The following is a 20520-nucleotide window of genomic DNA, read 5'->3' as shown; positions in this document are numbered from 1 at the left end:
ACGCATGTCATGGGACTAATGCCTGCCCCTCCACCTACCAGCCGCCATATCTAGCCTCTTTCGGTTCTTCTCAACCTGCGACCTCCCTCTGCACTCCATCATGCGCTGACGCACGCCACTTGCAAGGTCTTCTTTTTCCGATTTTTCAGCAGTTCCCTTGCTGCGTAGGAGCTCGCCAGCATACGTTCCGGGTCACCTTGATCGCTCCTCAGTGTAGCTGGCTGATTGCCAAGCCGCTGTGTAGGGGGGATTCAGTTTTAACTCTGTCCATTTCTGTATACCTTCCACTGCCTCAGATTCCTAGACTTTCATCTGCCGGTCCACTGCACTAGGGGTTGCAGAGTCTTTGCCACCAGCATCTGCTGTTTGCTCACAATATGTCCCCCACGGGCCCCATCATTGCGAGCTGCCCCTCCAATTGAAACTCTCCCGGTGCTTCTTTGGTTAGTCCCTGCCAAGGCCCCTTATTCTGTCCTAGTCTCTCGTCGTGCGGCCTCAAACACCGTCGTCTGGGACACACTGCTGTGTGGGTGCCCCGAGTGTTTATATATATATATCTTTAGTATCGCAACTCAAAGGGAGCCAGTCCTGGGGAAACACAATGCCTGCGCCAGCATGTGGTCTGGCATGGATTCACATGCTCATGAATAAAAGAATACATAGCAGTACACACATGCACAACCACAGGAGGTGGCAAGGCTCAACATTACGCATTACATAAACTCAACATTAAGCATCTCTTACCTCCTCACCAGGCCCACCTTCAGTCGAACAGGTTGCGCAGCACTGCCTGGCAGACTCTGGACTCCCGGTCGACACTAGAATCTCGTGAAGGTGTGCGCGACCTCCACGTAGCAGCCCTGCAGATGTCCAGCAGGGGCACACCAGATAGGAACGCTGTGGTAGCAGTGATCACTCTGGTCGAATTGACTCTTGGACGGCCGGGCAGTGGTCGGTTTGCCTATCGGTGAAGGTGCATGATGCAGCCGGAGAGCCATCTGGAAATGGAAGCCTTCGAGAGGGCCTTCCCTTGGTTCACAGGTCCAAAGTTCACAAACAGCTGTGATGTCTGTCAAAAACTCTTTGTGCGGTCCACATAGAACTTCAGTGCTCTAGCTACAACCAGCAAGTGCAAATTCCTCTCAGCCGGCGATGAAGGCAACGGGAAGAAAACAGGTAACCCCAAGGGCTCGTTCAGATGGAAGTCCGACGACAATTTGGGCATGAAGGAGGGGTGCGTCCTCAGCACCACCCTCGTCTCATGGAATGTCAGGTATGGAGGTTTACATGAGGGCCTGGATCTCTCCCACTCGTCGTGCGGAGGTGATGGCCACAATAAACGCGGTCTTCCACGACAGGAACTTCAACCGTGCCGAATGCAGAGGCTCGAATGGCGGCCCCATGAGCCTGGTCAGCACCACGTTGAGCTCCCATGCCGGGGCCAGAGCCTTCACCGACGGGAACGATCGGAACAGTCCCTTCATGAACTCCTTCACCAGGCGATGGGATCACAGTGAGGAGCACCCTGGAGTTCTGGTGTAGCGGGAGATAGCCGCCAGATGGACTTTGATGGAGGCATGGGCCAGCCCCCCCCCCTTGGCCAACAACAATAAGTACGGCAGCACTTTAGGGGCCGTAATCCACAGAGGGTTAATCTTCTGTGCGCCGCACCAGACCGAGAACCTCTTCCACTTATGTCCATAGCACTTGAGAGTTGAGGACACCCTGGCCTTTGCAAGTACCTCCTTTTGTCCGCCGGTACATCGTACCCTCCAAACTCTAGTGCTGCAGGAGCCAGGCCTGCAATTTCAGTGACCCTGGTTCATGATGGAGGATGGCGCCTCCTTCTCTGGCGAGGAGATCCGCGTCCATTGGCAGCTTGACTGGGGGGTGGGGCGGGACGCTGACAAGTCCAGAAACCAGATCTGTCTCGGCCACGCCGGAGCGACAAGGATCATCCTGCAGCGGGACCTCTTGAGTTGGTTGATGAGTCGCAGCAGCAATGGCGGGAACGCATACAGGAACAGGCCGTCCCAGGGGAATGAGAAGGCATCGCCCATGCTCCCCTACTGGCAAACCTCTGGCACTTGGTGTTCGCCGCAAATAGGTCGACCTGGAGGCTGCCCCATCGTTGGAAAAGCCGATCCACTTGATCCTGCCGCAGCTCCCACTCGTGGCACGAGCGCAGCTCCCTGCTGAGCAAGTCTGCGATGGTGTTCTTTATTCCTGCCAGCTGGAAGGGCACCTGAAACATCCCCTGGGCGACGGCCCAGTGCCACAGATCCTGGGCCTCCTTGGATAGGGCTGGGGATCTGGTGCCCACCCTGCTTCCAGATGTAGAACATCCTAGTGCTGTTGTCAGTGAAGATCCTCACCACTTTGTCTTTGAGGGATGGGAGGAACGACTTGAGCGCCCAGAACACTGCTCGAAGCTCCAAGATGTTGATGTGAAGAGACCTCTCCTCCGGGAGCCAAAGGCCTCTTGCGTGGAGATCTCCGGTGTGGGCCCCCAACCCTCCAGAGAGGCGTCCATAGTCACCGTCTCTTGAAATGCCGGGGTTTGAAAGTCCGTGCCCGTCGTGAGGTGAGCCCGGGTGCCCCACCATAGGATCGCCCGACGGAAATCCTCGTCGAGAGGGATCCCGTCCTCGAAGCAGCCCTTCGCCTGAAACCAGCGGGCGTCGAGGAACTCATGTAGCGGACGCATTCCCAGGTCTGCACAGGGGCACAAGGTAGATGCATGAGGACATCATCCCGAGAAGGGACTTGATGGACCTCACCCTGGCCACGTCTGTGGCTAAGAGGCGCCGCACCTTGCCCAGGATGGTCTTGGTCCTCTCCTCTGAAGGGGAGGCCAATTGCTCCACTGTATCGAGCTTCGCCCCCAAAAACAGTGCTACTTGCGATGGAACCAGGTGGGATTTGGGGTAGTTGATGGCGAACCCCAGCTCCGTGAGCAACCGGACGGTCCTCGCCGTGTGAGCGACGGCGAGTTCCCTTGGCCTTGCCCGGATTAGCCAGTCGTCCAGGTAGGGGTAGACGTGGATCCACTGCAGGCGCAGCCGCGCCGCCACTGGTGCCAGGCACTTGGTGAAAACCCTGGGTGCCGACTTTAACCCGAACGGTAGGGCTCTGAATTGGTAGTGGCGTCCCTGAACCACGAACCTGAGGAACTTCCACATCCCCATTCTAAAAAGGCACAGGAAGTTAGCATCCTCCAGGTCCAATAACGATAGGAAGTCGCCTTCCTCCAGCTGTCCCAGCACGTGCTGGAGGGTGACCATCCTGAATTTCTGCGCCTTGATGTATTTGTTTAACCGACGCAGGTCCAGGATGGGGCGCCAACCGCCTGTCTTCGTTCTGACGAGGAAGTACCTTGAGTACACTCCGGAGCCCCGGAACCTCCTGGGGACGAGCTTGATGGCACCTTTTTTGAGCATCACCTTTACTTCCAACAGCAGTTGAGGGACGTGATTCTCCTTCCTGGCCACGGGAGGAATGCGAGGGCACTTCTTTTGGAATTCCAGCGAGTGCCCGTTGGCCAGGGTGTCCAGCACCCAACGGTCGGTGGAGATGGACTCCCACACGCTTACGAACTTGGTCAGCCGGCCTCCCACTGGGGTGCTTCGGTGGGGACCCGACGGCACGGGTCAGTCTTGTTTGGAGGAGGCCTTGCCGCCTTGGCCTCCTTGACGACGATGGCAGGATCCCCCTTGCTTGCCGCGACCTCTGTAGGCCTCCTGGGAAGAGGAGCGGGCCGCCTGGCGGCAAGCGGAGGAGCCACCGCTGGATCCTTTGGAGGCACCGTCTGCCTCCGGGGCTCCGAAAGGTCCGTCGCTGCTGAAGCACCCCAAGGGCCCGGGCCATCTCCGAGTTGGTCTTGATGGCCTGTAGAGACTCATCCACCGCCTTACCAAAGAGGTTGTTGCCGTCGAACGGCATGTCCAACACTCTGGTCTGGACGTCCTGGCGAAAGTCTGTCACCTTGAGCCATCCCCGTCGTCGGAGGCAAACTCCGTTGCCCAGTTGGCGAAATCCGGTATCGGCGATGTCAGTCGCCACCGTTATGGCGTAATCCCACGCCACCTCGCCCTCCTGCAGAATTTTTAGGGCCTCCGCCCTTTTGTCATCAGGCAGGAAATCTAGCAGGGGAGCTATCTTGAACCAGAGCTCCCTGTCGTAGCGGGCCACGATCGCTAAGGCATTGGCCGCCTTATTCGTTGTCGACGAGATGACTCGTCGTCCTATAGAGTCCAACTTCTTGCCCTCGCTGTCCGGAGGGGAAGTGGAAGCCGCCGTGCCCGCTGCCGCCTTCTTAGCCGCTGCCGAGACGACCGAGTCTGGCGTGGGCTGGGCCCTGGAGCACAAGGGGGGGAGGTATCGGGGACTCGGTACTTCTTCTCGTACCTGTCCCTCTTGGTGGGTGTCGTGGCAGGGTTTTTGAGGACAAATACAGCAAGCCCCTCGTCCCAGATGTCGTCGAGTAAAGGCACCGTGAGGACCGTCTTCCTCTTAGCCTCTCGTCGTTGGTACAGAAACCACTCCTTTTTCTGTTCTTCAGGGCAGAGCTGGAAGAGCTCTGATGCCCTGGTTATCATGGCGTGGAAAGAGCCAACCTCGTCGGCTGGGGACGCCCCCGGGGGAGAGGGAGGGAGGGGGGGGGGTTTGTGACAACGGGATGTCTGCTGTGTCATTAGAGATGGGCTGGAAAGAGGATTCCCTCCGCAGCAGCGACCACTTCGGTAGATGCCTTAGCCGGGTGGATCAAAGCCCTCACCACCTTAGGTTCGTCCTGGGCCTTCGCCTTGGGGGGGAGGGTCAGCACCTCGCTTCCCCTTCGAGATCGACTGAGTCCGCTCCAGCGGCCTACCCAGGTTCTCGGACTTACTCTTCCCCGAACCAGAGCGCTTGCTCGTGGTCGAATGTGCCGGGGAAGTAGCGCCCTGGTTGGCAACCGAAGAGCCCGACCTTTCGGTGCTCCCGGACTCGCGGTGCTTGGCCTTCTGTTGGGCCCCCGTCGCCGGGGCGCCCTCAAAGGACTTAGAAGCCCCCTCAGACTTCTTTGCCTTCTCACTTGCTGTGCCCTTCTCCAGCCAGGTGGCGAGGCGGGACGACGATCTTGTTTGGTCCGTTCCGAAAGGTTTTTGCAGAACGCATAGTCCTTTCTCCACGTGCGTCTTGTCCCCATGGAGGCAGTAGAGGCATAGCGAATGCGCGTCCTCCTTCAAAACGTTATATAATCCGCATCCAGGGCAGTTCCTGAACAGCTTGGATCCGGGCATCGAGCTCCCCTTGTCTTGGGCCATGTCCGTTGAAGTAGGCCGCAGATCTTCCGGAATCCTCCAAAAAGTGTAAACTCGACGAAAACTTCACCCTTGAAGGGTGTAGAAGAATTCCGAAACGGGTCCCCGTTATCGGAAGTAGAAACGATGGAGCTGGAGGCTCGATTAAACCGAAAAAATGAGAAATTCTGCTAAAAAAGCGTGAAAACGCAGTAAAAAAAAGAAACCTCAAGAGCTAAACACGAGGACTCCCAACACTTGAGCGTGCGGTAAAAATCTGAGGATGGCTGCCAGAGGCGGGGCTTAGGGAGAGGGCAGTCAATGGCTGGGGGCAGTATGACCCAGAGATCAGTGATTGGTTACTACTAAGAAAGACAGATCAGAAACGAAACTGATACTGAATTTTTCTTTACCGAGGATTCCCAGCCTGACGACGGGGAATATTCATGAGCATGTGAATCCATGCCAGACACCGTCCTGGAGAATGAATTGCACACGACTCGTCAAAAGCCGGCATATCAGATCTTCACAAGTGGAATCACTGGCAGCCAATCCGGCTCATTACAAACCTGGATTGTGGGACTGCATGAAATCCTGTCTGCGGCAGACATTAATGAATTCTATCTTTTAGTTCGACCACAACTTGCAAAGAAAAAGTTTGAGACATGGTCCTGGATAATGAACTTGGAACAACGAGCAAAACTTCATTCTGCACTGGACTTGGAAGTTGGTGTAAACAAATTAAATGTCCATTGAAGATATTTGCTGTACTGTCCATCATGTCATCATCGCAATTAACTCCTAAGGCTCAGAATGAATGTGATGAAAACAAAAAAAAAATCTTGTGGCAAAGACGTGACAAAGCAGTAAGAGACAATCTTTGCCGCTTTTGCGATATTGACATCGAATCATTAAAACACCTTTGTGAAAACTGCAGGTAGGCTTGAAGTGAACTGAAAAAACAGTCTATTTTGACTGACAAAATAATAAGTTGGTTTTCTCAAGTCAGAACAAAGTTAAAAAGACGTAGTTCTTAATAGCGATTTTTCTACAGGATCTTCCTTTGTCTTGATGCCGGGTAGAGGCAAGGTTTGTTCCGCAGTCTCAGGCTCCTAGTCCTCATACGGCCAGAGATTTCCCCAAGTTCCTGCCTCCACGTCTGTCCGGCTCTGCATTGCAAACGAAAATGCTCTAATCTTTCATTCACCTGCTGCTGCTTAAATACACACGGGTTAATTAGCCAATCAGGGTGGGTTCCAGCATGCAAACCATAAATACCCCCCCTAAGCCCTGCCCCCCTTTTCCTTGTAGGAAGCGGAAAGCAATGACCTTCCGTCTCGCGACTCCCGCCCTCTTCATGGCGCTTCCCGGGATATCATGCTGCAGGTAAGTAGGTTAACGTTCATATTTCGCCTATCTGGGTTTTGTGTTTGGGCCAGCCCACCCCCTGTCTCGTTTATCATGTACCCGGCACCTCCGCCAGTAAGAGCGAAATGGGGCTTTAGATAACGGTTGCTGGCCTGTGACTGCTCCAATTCACTTGTGACTACACCCACCAATTCCCCTTGTATCGGTTCCACAGACTCGTTGACATGGATTGAGTCAGTTTTACCATGGTGAGTCGGGAGCATGTCAGTTTCACCTCTGCGACTCGGGCAGTCCTCCTTTGTGGTGCTTGGGTGTCCCCATTAACTTGAGTTTAGAGTTGACGGTCTAGGTGGGCCCCACCATTCTCCTGGAATGTCATCCGACTGGGATAGTTCCTCTGCCTTAGGCGTTTGTGCCTTTCCCCAACACTCTTCAGGCTGCCCAATGATTACATGTGGCTCCTGGGGACCCTGTATACTTAAAGGTTCTGCGATCCCCTTACAACCTAATCATTAGCTGCGAAGGTACTCGCAACCAACAAACTTTGCACCTTGGGAATTTTGCGCCCCTAAATGAAGACATGGAAGCCTGGTGGTCAGTCCTTACCACAGGCAACAATATAAAATTATCTTGTGCAGTGGTTGACTACATGGACAATATTCTGAAGAAGGAACCAACATAAATACTGTGACATCTAGTTGAAAAAACCAAAACCTATTTTCAATGGGACTGAGTGAGATGAGAAATTTTGCCTCAATTAGTTGTGGATGAGATTCTGGATGGAATTTTCTCTTATTTTTTGAAAATGTTTGTTTTATGTTGACACCATAACTGACAATTGTGCGGATGAATGTTTGAAACAAAAGCTTAAATCATCGGTGAGCTGAAGTTTTTTCAATAAAAAAAAATTAAAATAAAATATGAGATGAAGGTCTTTCTAGAAAATCTCCCAATCATAGAACTATCGGTGCCGAGGGAATGCTTAGAACAGCCACTGATAATAGATTCAATAATTATGGCCAACAGAGACCTGCCCGCAGGCAAATCCCCTGGCCCTGATGGTCTAAGCACACAGTTTCTTAAGGCTTTTCAGAATCTCCTCACCTGCAACCCCTATGGGCAGAAGCCTTGACAGTTAAAAGAACTACCTCCAATGACACAGGAAGACTTAACTATTACTGAAACCAGACAAGCCTCCCACAAATCGACAGTTTTCATTATTTAAAACAAACATCAAAATATACGCTAAAGCACTCGCCCATCACCTTCTTCCCTATATCCACCAAATGATACACCCAGACCAGGTGGGATGTATCCCTGGATGCTCTACTACACTGAACATTCATAGATTGTTCAACATTATGGTACAGATCTCAACCAGGGCTACCGCTGTGGCAGTGCCATTGAACGCGTAACATTGTGTCCTGGAACTTCTCTTCGTAGTCATGAAATAATGCAATTCTGCACCCATATTTATCCAGAACATACAATTGTTGTACACCCTCCTAAGTGCAAGGGTACATACAAATGGTCAGGTGTCCACCACTACACACCTAACTAGAGGCACAAGATGGGGATGTCCCCTCACCCCCGCAGCTCTTTGCACTGGTCATGGAACCACTCACGGACCCATTAGATCCAAACACTTGGGTAGAAGTTTATGAATCACAGGGATGCCGGACAATCTCGCTACACGCTGTATTTTTATACATCAGAGACCCTTATATTCACCTGTACACAGTGCTCAGCGATGTGAAAGAATGTGGCGCGTACTTCGGGCTGTGGCTCAGGTTCACCGTCGTGTTTGTCTTCCACTTAAACAGCAGGGCCGAATGGGGGGCGCTGTTGCGCTCGGTAAAGATGGCTGCCTGATATTTTGCTCCGCGAGGCGCCTTTCCGTTCATAATCCTGCGTTGGTGCCCGCTTGTGCCTGAACCTGATCACCCGTTCTGGTTGCTGGAAGCCTTGGCCGTGTGCTGTCTGATTGCCGCCCGTTGGATCGGCCCTTCTGCGACGCTACGGCTCCCTGGAGCTGGCGCTGCCCCAACCTTTTTCTCAGTTCCAGGGAGGCGTGCCTGAGGTCCACAGCTCCGGGGGGAGGGAGAAGTGCGGCACTGTGCTGCCTTCCCCCGCCTGCCGCGGGCTCCCTGCGTCTCGACCTCGGCCCCATGACTGAATCCCGGGAGCCTTGTCTGTGAACGGAACGGTCCGGTCCGCTCCACTGCCCCCCCCTGGGCGGCATGCTGCCTTCAAACGCACCTCAGGTACCTCGCCTAGAGACCTGGACGACTCCGCTCACTGCGGCCGTGTTGAGTTGCTCAGAGCTCCCCGGCCATTTCCCCACTTGCCCTGCAGTAAAGCCGGTCCGGGCTCCTGCCGCCTCTCTCCATGAGGGCGCGAACAACATCCGGGCCCACACATACCGGCACTCACGGCCACACACCTTGGACTCTGTTGCACACCAACCTAGCCGATTTTACGGGGCCCGGCCCCCAACGTGACCTGTGGACATTGCTGGGAGATTGGATCTCCTTGGGCGCTGGGTGCCCTCCTTCCTTCCACCCCCTGGGTGTCGGCGCGCCATATCTAATGCTTGCTCCCGGCGTGGACTCCCCCCAGCCATGCATCCTGTCATTTGATGTGCAGCACTGGCGGAAGATCTCCACTGTGTCGCTACGCCCACTGGCCCCAGTCCTTCCATCCACTGGCTGATCCGCCGGACCCATAGACCCCAACAAGTGAGATCCGGGATGCCCTGCGGTGTCCCCCTTCATCCCCTCACTCGTCAACTGGATCCTCGACCCCACCTATGAGTGTTGTGACCTGAGGCCCCTCATACTACCTGCACTGCCAATTCTGGGCTCCGAGTGCCCCGGCTGCCCCTCAGAGGCCCACGTCCACTGTGCTCAGTGCCTTACCCGCCCCGCCTCTCGACACGGGGAGCTTACCCTCAACCCATTGAACTTCATTGGTGCCCATGACCTCACCTTCTCCCATCTTCACTACAGTACAATGATGCCTACCTCCCGGCCCTCACCCAGTATTATTGGCCCAGTCTGCACTGGTGGGCTCGCTCACTGACTACGTGTCTCCACATGCCCCTGTTGGCGGTGGTAAACGCCTCCGGCCCTCGATCTGTGGGTCATCAGCGACCAAAGCCCCGCCCCCCTCAACCTACAGCACTGCATCCTATTTCGATTGAGGCATTCTGTACGTCCATAACACCTCGGACAGATCGATTGGCCTCCCGTGGAGCCGGTCCTCTCCCCCGTCCTGCCTCGGCCCCCTCCTGGGCCTTAAACCCCACCTCTTGTTGCCACCATGACAAAGGGAACTGGTAAGAAACAATCCTCGATGAACATGTTCACAAAGGCCCAGGTGGGGCCGGTGGTGGAGGCATCGGACAAGGAACCATCTACGTCAACGTTAGAACCGCCCAAATCCCAAAAAATGATGGAATACATCCGGGAGGGGTTCACCACACTTCACAGCAAGCTGGACGACATGAACGGCACTATATCCTGCATCAAGGCGCATATGGAAATGTCAGGTTGCCGAAATCGAGACACGAGTGAGCTCCACTGAAGACGACTTGAGTTCTCTATGTGCTGATGTCTCTAAACTCTCTACCCGAGTCACCGACGTCGAGAAGAAAAACGAGGACCTCGAATCCCACTCGAGGCGCAACAACCTCCGCATTATCGGAGGATGGCATACACGGCTATGTGGAGACCATGCTATTACAACTATTAGACTCCCCGAAGCTCTCCCCACAGTTCGCGATCGAGAGAGCCCACCGTGCCCTCACGGCAAAGCCCAGAGCGGGCGCACCACCACGCCCTATTACAGCCCGAGTCCTACATTTCTGCGACCGAGCCACCCTCCTTAGTGCAGCAAGAGCCAAGGGAGAACTTCTTTTGGGCGTGGCCAGGATCCACCTATACCCGGACTTCTCGGTGGCGGTCCAACGGGAGCACAAAACCATCCTGGCAGTGAAGGAGGGTACGTGAACTGCAGGTCAAATACGCCATGCTTTACCCCGCCAAACTGCGAATTGAACATTCAAACCGGGTATTCTTTTTCACGATTCCTGAGGAAGCCTCCAATCTTGTATAAACTGTTTCATTATTATGCGACCATGCCTTGCCCACCCCGGAAGGACCTTCCATAGGTGGCGCCTGATTTCATCACTGGGCACCATGTTTATCCTAATATTGACTCCCGGATCGGAGCATCGCCGCCAGGCCAGTTCACAGGCCCCCCAGGCGTTGATGCCATTGGTTTGGATTTGGTTGTTTGGTTACGGGGTTATCATTACTCTGTTTGGGGGAGGGATTTGGCAGGGGGTGGGGGGAATGGTGTTCTATGTTAAAAAAGGCTTTGTATTCGCAGAGGAGGTAGAGTTTAGGGCACTATGGACCCGATGGTGAAAGGGGCCTCCAGGGGACCCTGACGTCTATGGAAACAAGGCGAGTCACCACACACGATAGGTACACCAGACACGAGGTTGTATTCCCAAAGCTAGGGTTTATTGCAAAGCAAAAAGTCTCAGTTGGCCAACTCGGTCTCGCGCCCCGCGTCGTGTATCTGTAGACCTCGAGGGACGCAAGAGAGTGAATTACGTACATCAGTTACTTATATACAAAATGCATATCAAACAATCAGCTACGACATGTTTAACACCCCATTTCATTGGGTTTCTTTGAACTTGGTGTGATGATGGACATCTCCGACTACTATGACACCTTCAAACATCTATTTTAGTAACATTTGCAATTTGTGAGTGCGAAGGCATCTTTCAGTTGTTGAATAGAACACAGCGCTTCTGTTCTTGGAAGCGAGCTACATACGGGGGTGGTGGGGGGGGGGGGGGGGGGTATGGAGTTGCATTCCGGACCTTGCTATCTATTAGGTGCTATTCGTGTCCTGGGAGCCGACACGCTCTAGCGGGCTCAGCAAAGAGGGGCCGTAAGAAAAGCATAATTCAAGCCTTTAGCGGTATTATTCTAACATATTCTACCATATAACGAGACTGCCTGGCAGCTGTGAAATGATTAAATGCCCTGCAGCTCTGTTTCAAGGCTACATTCGGGAGGGAGCCGGGCATTCTTCCTGGCGCTGCCTACGTTTGTGTTTCAACGAACTCTTGTTATCCTCACGGCCCTGAGGCCTTGTCCTTTTCACATACAGACAACAATGTTTCACAGTCGAGCAGTGTAAGCGGAAAATATACCGCGAAGCAATAGGAACAGAAAGCAATGAGCAATGGTTAGAAAACAAAATGGCGATTCTTGTTACATCAAAATAGCCGTTCATTGGTAAACTCGAAAGCCTATATTCTGTCATATCGTGCATGAGACGGTTGGCCCACGGCCACCAAAATGCGTTTGCGGTCACAAAGTAGAGGTATCCATATTTCTAGACTGACAATGGAATTGCAGATCTAACTACACTGTGCACCGACCATGGGGGGCATGGTTCCATTCACCCGTAACCTCCAATGACTACCCCAGGGTTGTTGGGTGAGGACACCTTGACGTTCATGAGCTGGAATGTGCGGAGTCTAGGAAACTACAAGAAAATGAGGCTACTACAGCTCCAGGCTGAACGCCATGGGGTCAAGGTCCTGCTCCTGCAAGAGACACATGCATTCACCGAGCATTGTGAAAGGTTTGCTAAAACATGGGGCCCTCAATGGTATTATATTACCTACTCTACCCAGAGCCGTGGGGTTATGACCCTAATTAACAGGAGCCTCAAATTCAACCCCATAGCCACGCTGATCGACCCCCAGGGCAGATACGTTTTACTCCATGGTAACCTGCAAAATAAAGAGGTGGTCCTGTTAAACATTTACGGTCCCAACATTGACGATCCCGAGTTCCATTTACACCTCACGGCTCTCCTCGATAGTTTCCCGTTGTTACCAATCATCTGGGGCGGTGATTTTAACACAATATTCGATGTAGACCGCGACAGATCTGGGTCCAGACCCCGTCAACTTTCCAAAGCTGCCTACACTACACTTTCTTCTCTCCCCCGCCTGGCTCTGGTTGATGCATGGAGGCTCCTCTACCCAGACAATCGTTCTTACTCCTTTTACTCCTCGGCACACGACTCCTATTCCCGGATCGACAGATGGCTAGTATCTGATATACTCATAAGGAATATATCTGGCTTAACGATCCTACCTAGAACTCTCTCTGACCATTCACCGGTGACCATCACCCTGTGTTGGGGCCCAGACCACGGCCGAACCAGACACTGGAGAATGAAACCACATTCCCTCCTCGACCCGGTTTTCAGCTCTGAGTTGGAGTCAGCAATCGAAGAGTTCTTCGAGATTGACACCAACACGGTGTCTTCGCAGGCTACCCTCTGGGAGTCCTTCAAAGCCTATATCAGAGGAGATGGATATCTTCTGCTCGCTTGCGGACCATGAACTGAGGTTTTTTGGACAGCCCGGGGCTTGCGAGGAAATACGGCAAGGTTGAGCACCCAAGCCGCCTCCTGGCTAGACTTTGCCGCCTAGAGTTTGGCGCTCCACCCATCCCCGGAAAAGAAAGACCTGACAGAACCCTGGCCCTTCACCCCAAGATATCAATTCCGAATTCTTCTCCTTCTGTGAATCCCTATATGCCCAAGCGGACAACGACACGACATCGGAGATAGACGCCTACCTGGATAATCTCCCTCTCTCGATCCTTTCCCCCGAAACCATCGGCTCCCTTGAGAATCCATTCACCCCTGAGGAGTTCTCGGAAGCTATAGATTCGCTCTCTTCAGGTAAATCCCCAGGATGAGACGGTTTCCCCGTCGAGTTTTACAAACACTTCAAATCGCTCCTACTGCCTCGCTTAGTTGCCCTTTGGGAAGAGTCGGTCAAAGTAGGTTAGTTCCCCCCCTTGCTCCGTGAAGCCATCATAACCGTCCTACTAAAAAATGGTAAACCACCCACTCAATGTGGCTCCTACCGTCTACTCTCACTTATCATTTGCGATGTCAAGATCTATGCCAAATTACTTTCCTTACGACTTGCGCCCTACATGCCACACATCATTCACCCTGACCAAGTGGGATTCATTCCGGGACGCTCCACCTCCTTGAACCTGAGGCGCCTCTTCAACATTATAAGCAAGGTGAGCCCAGATACCCACGCGGTAGCTGCGACACTACATGCAAAAAGCTTTTGACTCGGTCTCGTGGAAGTATCTTTGGCGGGTGCTTGACAAATGTAAATTCAGCCCCACCTTCCTCTCCTGGGTCAGGTTGCTCTACTCCAACCCTGTAGCCAGAGTTTGCACTGAAGACCGTTGCTCCTCCCTCTTTCAAATAGCTAGGGGCACGAGGCAGTGTTGCCCCTTCTCCCCTCTAATCTTCGCTGTGGCGATCAAGCCATTCGCAGACATGCTTCGCCAATGTCATGCACACAGGGGCCTGCGTACCGCCGGTTCCTCAGATAGTTTCCCTATATGCAGATGACGCCCTCCTCTTCATCCGTTCCCCTGACACTAATCTGGCCCCAATTTTGGAAGATATTGTCCTCTTTGGTCGAATCTCTGGTCTCAAAGTGAATTGTTCTAAATCCACCCTGTTTCCGCTCACTGCCAGTACACTCTCCCCTCCTGATACACTGTGATTCACATGGGCCCAATCTGTCTTTACTTATCTAGGCATAGTAGTGTCACGTCATACTGCACGGGTCTTTGAAGAGAATTACCAAAAATACCTCACAAACCTTACGGTAAAGATACTGGGCTGCAACAAACTTCCGATCTCATTGGCAGGCAGGATAGGGATACTGAAGATGGTAGTGCTGCCCCAACTCTTGTACAGATTTGCCAATATTCCACAGTGGTCGGGTGGCGGGTTCTTCCATGCGTTGACTCGTACCCTTAATACCTTCCTCTGGCACTCGGGCACTGTCCAGTTTAAGCTCAAGACCCTAGCTGCCCCGATGGAGGTTGGCGGCTTCGGGGCACCCGATTTCCTCAAGTACTGGCTGGCGGCACAACGCCAATACATCGCATATTGGTTTAACACATCGGACCCCTCCCCCCCATCTCATGTCAGACTCGAAAGGTTAACGGTCAGTGCCGGGGACATCCGCTCCCTAGTGATCACACCCATGCCAATGGTACCAGACTTACTTGACCCGGTGACCTGCACATCATTGCCTTTATCCAAAACGTGGCAACTATTGGGTATCACCCAGCCTTTTCATGGTAATCTACCACTTTGGAATTTTCTCCCAGAGGTCCCACAAGCGCCTCCCTCTGTTGTTCGCCGGTGGACTGAGGCGGGATATGAACTACTCCAGGACATTTTTTGAACATGTTATTTTCATAGAGTGGCCTGACCTCCCGCTGTCCCTGAGGCGGAGACCTGCCGTTTGGCTTCAATACTCATCCCTCTGGAAAATCCTTAAACACAAATACCCGAGCTTTCCGGCACTGCCACCTGATGAGTCTGCAATTACTGAACTGTCCTCACCCTCCCCCATGAGGGTCAGAATCTCCAGGCTGTACACCTTGGTGCAGACCGGATCGCCCCCGTACTCCAAATTAAAACACACTTCGAGGTCGACCTCGGTCTGGAAATGACCGACGAACAGTGGGCCCGTATGTGCGCACGCATCCATGGGGTTTCCTTCAACTCCTGATTCAAACTGATCCAATTAAAGTTACTCCAAAGGTACCATTACACCCAAACCAGGCTGCACCGTATCTCGAACGACTTCTCCCCGAGGTGCCCCAGATACGGCTGCAACGACGCTGGCTATATCCACATGATCTGGTCCTGTCCCCACCTCACTCAATTCTGGGGCGCAGTATGCTCTAACATGTCAGTTAACCTCGAACACCCTATAACCCCATCCCCAATGAGGTGTCTTTCATGACTTCCCAGAGCTCCATCGGGACTCCAGCAAACTGGCTGGCCTCTGTATGTTACTTGCAGTGCGTTCCATCCTACTCTGCTGGCTCCGGCCTACCACACGTACTGCACAGTGGCTCAGGGCGGTCACATGGGCTTCTGACACCGAGGAATCCTGGGCGATATAACAGCCCACCCACTCCAGACCTAGAGATATTGTCATGCACCAGCCCTGGAAGTTCTTGCACCAATGGAAATACTACTAACATGGTTCTGATAGTTCCAGGTTGACGGTCTAGTTTTTATCCAACATGGCCGCCGGAACCTATAAACAATACATTCTAGCGCTCGGCGCGTTGTATCAACTTCTGTTACATTCGCTGCCAGTCTCTTTCCCTAAGCGATGCCTTCCAGAGCCTTTTCTCAGTTTAACCTTTCCTTCCCACCCATCTGTGTTTACTTTATTTCCTCGCGTTGGTGCTTACAGGTTTTAAGGTAAGCTAACAGTTGGTTCTGTTTTGCTGTTCTTTCATACATGTAGCATTAACCATCTTTGGTGGCTGCCGCTATTTCCATTGAAGTGTATCTCGGCTATCTCACTCAGCCTCTCTCGCTCTATATTATTACCGCCTTCGTGAGTGTTCATACTTCTCTCTATTTCTTTCTCGCTTCATTCGATCCTTATTCTTACCTCCTTCTTTCTTTAGTGGTGTTCCGGTTCCTTCCCGTTTTTGTGAGTACATCTGGAGTCTGTTGGATTTCTACAGTACAGCCCCTTCAGTATCATATCGGAGGAATCATTGGAAACTTTCCTGGTATCCTACCTAAGGACAATTGGGAAATACTATCAAGCACTCACCACATCTGAAGATGGACTGCAAACACCTATCAGGGTTTTTTGCCTTTGGGCTTTTTCCCAGCATGAAGGGCGTGCTCCTCGGGTATCCCCAAGATCTGTAAAACATCCAGATCAAGGTGGCCACCGAGGGAGTGCGTCCTTACTTACGTCAGAAGAAAAAAAAAGCCAGTGGAAAGCAGAAGGACAAAGAAGAAAAAGGAAGCAGTAAAGTTGGAGGAGATATGAGAAGAATCAGGTGAGGAGGAGATAGAAGATGAGCCAAGTTTTAACAGATATTTGGTTAAAGTTTTGCTCATTTATGTCTCTCTCTGATGCAGACACTGCATTCACAGCCCTCTCCTCTCGCTTCTCCCAGTTTAGTTCCTGAATTGTCTTCCACTTAGCCCTGCACTCACCTTGTATGTATCCCCCATGTGTATAAACTGATTGTTGTACTTGCTCTATACATCTGTAATGCCTGCTTTGATTGTACATGCCCTGTGTGTTACTCACCTGCACCTGTACTGCAAAGCTGAATAAATAAAGTTTATAAAAAAAACAAAAAAACACAGCAGGGCTGGAACGATTGAGAAACTTGAATACCAAGAAATGAATTAACCCCGTAAGCTTCACAGCATCTGCAGCGAAACACTGACAATAAGGACAAAAATCTGCCTTCAAGACTCCACCAGTTTTCTTACTGATCTTCGCGTCTTCCCCAATGTGTGCAAATCATGGACCTCCGAACCATGTTGGCTGTTCTGTTCCTTCACCATTGCCCTATTGCTTCTACGATTACAATAGCAACCAGTCAAAAAGACATGTCTGGTTCCGACCTATTGCAACTTGTATATACTAAATGTGCAATTACTTGACACATGTCCAGTGCAGTTAATCACCCGCACTCTTTGCTCCAATGTTAAATATTATACTATGTTTCATACAGGTTTACAGAGCACAAGCATAATTTCATTCCAAGCCACTGACAAGCAAGATGAGACTGTAGGAGTGACTTACCCACTACCATCAGGGTGAACTCAAACCCCTTTTTCACAGACTTCCGATGAACTTGGTTTGGAAGGTTGGCAAAGCCCACATACCCTGCAGTTTCAGGGTTAGTGAACTGAGGTTGTTGCTGAAGGTACAAAACAAAAATATGAGACGATGAAACAAACACCAATCATGTTTATTTCGGATTAAAGCCCTAAAACAAAGATTAGCAAAATAAACATGGTAACACTAAATACAAAATATCAAGATAATCAGATTTAAAGTTTTAAATACAGAACTAAAAAAGGTAGTTTAAAAATAATTATGATGATCAAACATTGTTTCTACATTATTCTTTTACAAAGTGTACTAAGTGTCCCAGTTGCGTAGCCCTTTCTCACTGTCCAGAATCTAGAGGCTAGTAGAAATCCCAAAACTCTTGCATCCAATTAAAGTTTCACTAGCAGATTGCAATCCCTCTGCCTGGAAAAAAAACCCAGCTACCAACCAGGTTCTCCATAAATTGTTATACAATGAGCAGAATAATCATTGAACATCTTTCATGACTGAAAGAAAGGAATGGCATTTGCTACTCGCCCCCAAGCGACCAACAAACAATCATGGTGGAGAGAGCCTTTATCCCTAGACGCAGTTTGCCAACAGTTTCAATGAAATCTAAACACCATTCAAACCTCAATGTGCATTTAAACATCAAAAATAAGAACAAATTCATCACAAATCACCAAGTAACCATTAAATAAACAGTCTTCAAAAGCAGCTTCCCCCCCCCACCACCTTTTATGGACAAGCCCCAAATTTGTTTGGGATTTCCCAAGTGTGTCCGGGCTAAGTATGGCTAGCATTTTATCAAAAATATTTGGCAATCAAGTGCCTGCTCTTGGAGTTGCAAGTAAATCACCCAATGCACCACAACAGGCACTGAGCTCTGGGTCAGTCAAAATCTTAATCCAGTGTTAATAGCCTGAGACACCTCCAGTGAACCTACTTCAATCCTAACTGGAAAGCCGGAGTACTTTAGGTACACCAAGAAGGTACTGGAGACTTGGGTTATCTTTCAGGTCAAAATTCCCATTATTGGCTAGACTGAAGATTCAGCACTATAAAGCAGCAAGCCTTTATATATAAGTCCATCGCAGAAAAACCTACCACCAAAACGATTAAATAAATCTTAACACCTCACTGCGTCAGGCCAACACCATTGTCTTTTTACTCCACATAAGCTTTATGATGGACAGATTTGACACTCAAAGATGTCAACATTTCTCTGTTTCCAGGAAGGCGCAAGTCAAATATGGACATAAAGCAGATAATGCTTCTCTGTAACTCTTAATGCTCTTGCCTCCGTCATGAGGATGCGCTTGAAGCCCAAAGCCAAGTGCAACTCTTTGTACAACTCTGACCTAGTCACCCTTAAATGCAAGTGTAGGGTGGCTGAGAGGCAATGGCAGGCATCTTGTGCATCCTCTGACAAACTTGCCTGCTGCCTTTTCCAAAAGGCAATACCGGCTCTCTGTCTGTAAGAGAGCCAACATCCAAGCCTGCATCTCTTCAGCAACCAACGACTCGGCCAAACTCTTTACAATCTGCAAGGCGCTGGCCAATCTTGCTGCAGTCTCGACTTCTCCTGTCCCCTTAACAGGCCCTCTGCACGGCCCTGGCTTCTCATTTCAATTCTAAAACCCAGGACATCCTGTCAAACCACTAGTCTCCTCCTCCTCCTCCCCCTTCTCTCTCTCTCCGCTACCTCTGGCACCCATGCAGCCGCTTCTCCTCCCTCTCGCTCTTCCTTTCCTCTGTTCTCTCCAGGCGAGATTTCCAGACAAGTCAGATCTATGAAAGACTCGTTAAAACAGGTTCTTCACGGTTCATCCGAAATCATCAAGAACCAGATTGACACCCTCGCTCCTGCCCAGGCAGACGTCTGCAAAGATGCCTTTGCCTCAGGAGCCGCCTTCTCCTTTCTGAAGCACCCTCTTCTCAAGAAACCCACAGCCAACCACTCCTACCCAACCAACTATCGTCCGATCTCCATCAATCCTTTCCTAGGCAAACTCTTGGAGAAGCTGGATATATCCCATCTTAATCTGCACAATGATTCTGTGGTTGCCTCCATGACCATCAGTCTGGCTTCAGAGTAGTCGTAAACACAGAAACTGCTGTTCTGAACATCTGTGAAGACCTGCTCTCCAACCTCAATCCTAATCTCCCCTCTGTCCTCAGCCTATGCGATCTCTCTTCAGCCTTTGACACGGTCAACTATGCCATCCTGCTCAACCGCTTCCTTGATAACCTGGGTATCATTGATCAGGCCCTGGCCTGGCTGACCTCCTTCCTATCCAGCCGACCCTCGCAGGTCCAACTTGGGTCCTTCCTTTCCTCCTGCTCACTCTCCCCTTGTGGTGTTCCCCAGGGGTCTAACCTCTCTTCCTGGCTTGTCAACCAATATCTGGCACCCATCGGCCACCGCATTGCTGCTCTCTGCTCCAGTTTTCAGTGCTATGCGGATGACTCCGCTCGTTTTCAGGCTCCCCTCTGCCACCTCTTCTCCCTCTCTCATCTAGGACTGTGCCTCTGCAATCCAGGAGTGGCGTGCCGCCAACAACCTCTACCTTAATGCCAGTAAGAGAGATCCTCCTCATTGGCACTCCTGCACCTCTCTGGACAGCCTCTCTTAGCCGAACCCTGCAAGATACTCTGGGTCAAATTCGATTCGACCTATTCCTTTTCTCCACACATCTCTGATGTCTCTAAGAAGTCAAACTACCAACTGCACCTCCTCTCTGAGGTATTCCTCCTTTCCTCTCCTTCCCCCCCAGAAGGCCACTGCCTCCAGAGCTCTGGTTCTCTCCAGGGTGGACTATTGCAAAATCCTATTTCTAAGTCTGCCTGCTACTACTCTCCGCCCTCTGCAACTCATCCAGAACAGGACTGCGAGACTCGTCCTTAGCCTCAAGCCCAGGCATTGTATCTCTCCAGCCCTGAAAATCTCTTCATTGGCTCCCAGTGGCTGCAATAATTAGGTTCAAGACCCTTTGCATTGTCTAGAAGGTCTTCTGGGGCCTGGGCCTGCAATACCTTCAACTCTCCCTTCGGGAATACCTTCCTACTTGAGCTCTTCGCTCCTCCACCTCCAACTCCCTTATGGTC

The 20520-nt window shown here is 51.4% G+C and overlaps 1 protein-coding gene across 4 annotated transcripts in view; it reads right to left on the bottom strand.

Annotated features, from left to right (window-relative positions):
* Positions 1-20520, bottom strand: part of SEPTIN2 (septin 2) — a 1372599-nt gene that overhangs the window by 963167 nt on the left and 388912 nt on the right. For all 4 annotated transcript variants that reach the window (XM_069618110.1, XM_069618109.1, XM_069618111.1 and 1 more), the window contains one exon: positions 17380-17497. In XM_069618110.1, coding sequence (XP_069474211.1) covers positions 17380-17497 — 118 coding nt within the window. The remainder of the gene's footprint in view (positions 1-17379; positions 17498-20520) is intronic.

Source organism: Ambystoma mexicanum, chromosome 10 (assembly GCF_040938575.1).
Source record: "Ambystoma mexicanum isolate Mex_15411 chromosome 10, UKY_AmexF1_1, whole genome shotgun sequence".
Lineage (NCBI taxonomy): Eukaryota > Metazoa > Chordata > Amphibia > Caudata > Ambystomatidae > Ambystoma > Ambystoma mexicanum.
This window is presented reverse-complemented; position numbering and strand designations above follow the sequence as displayed.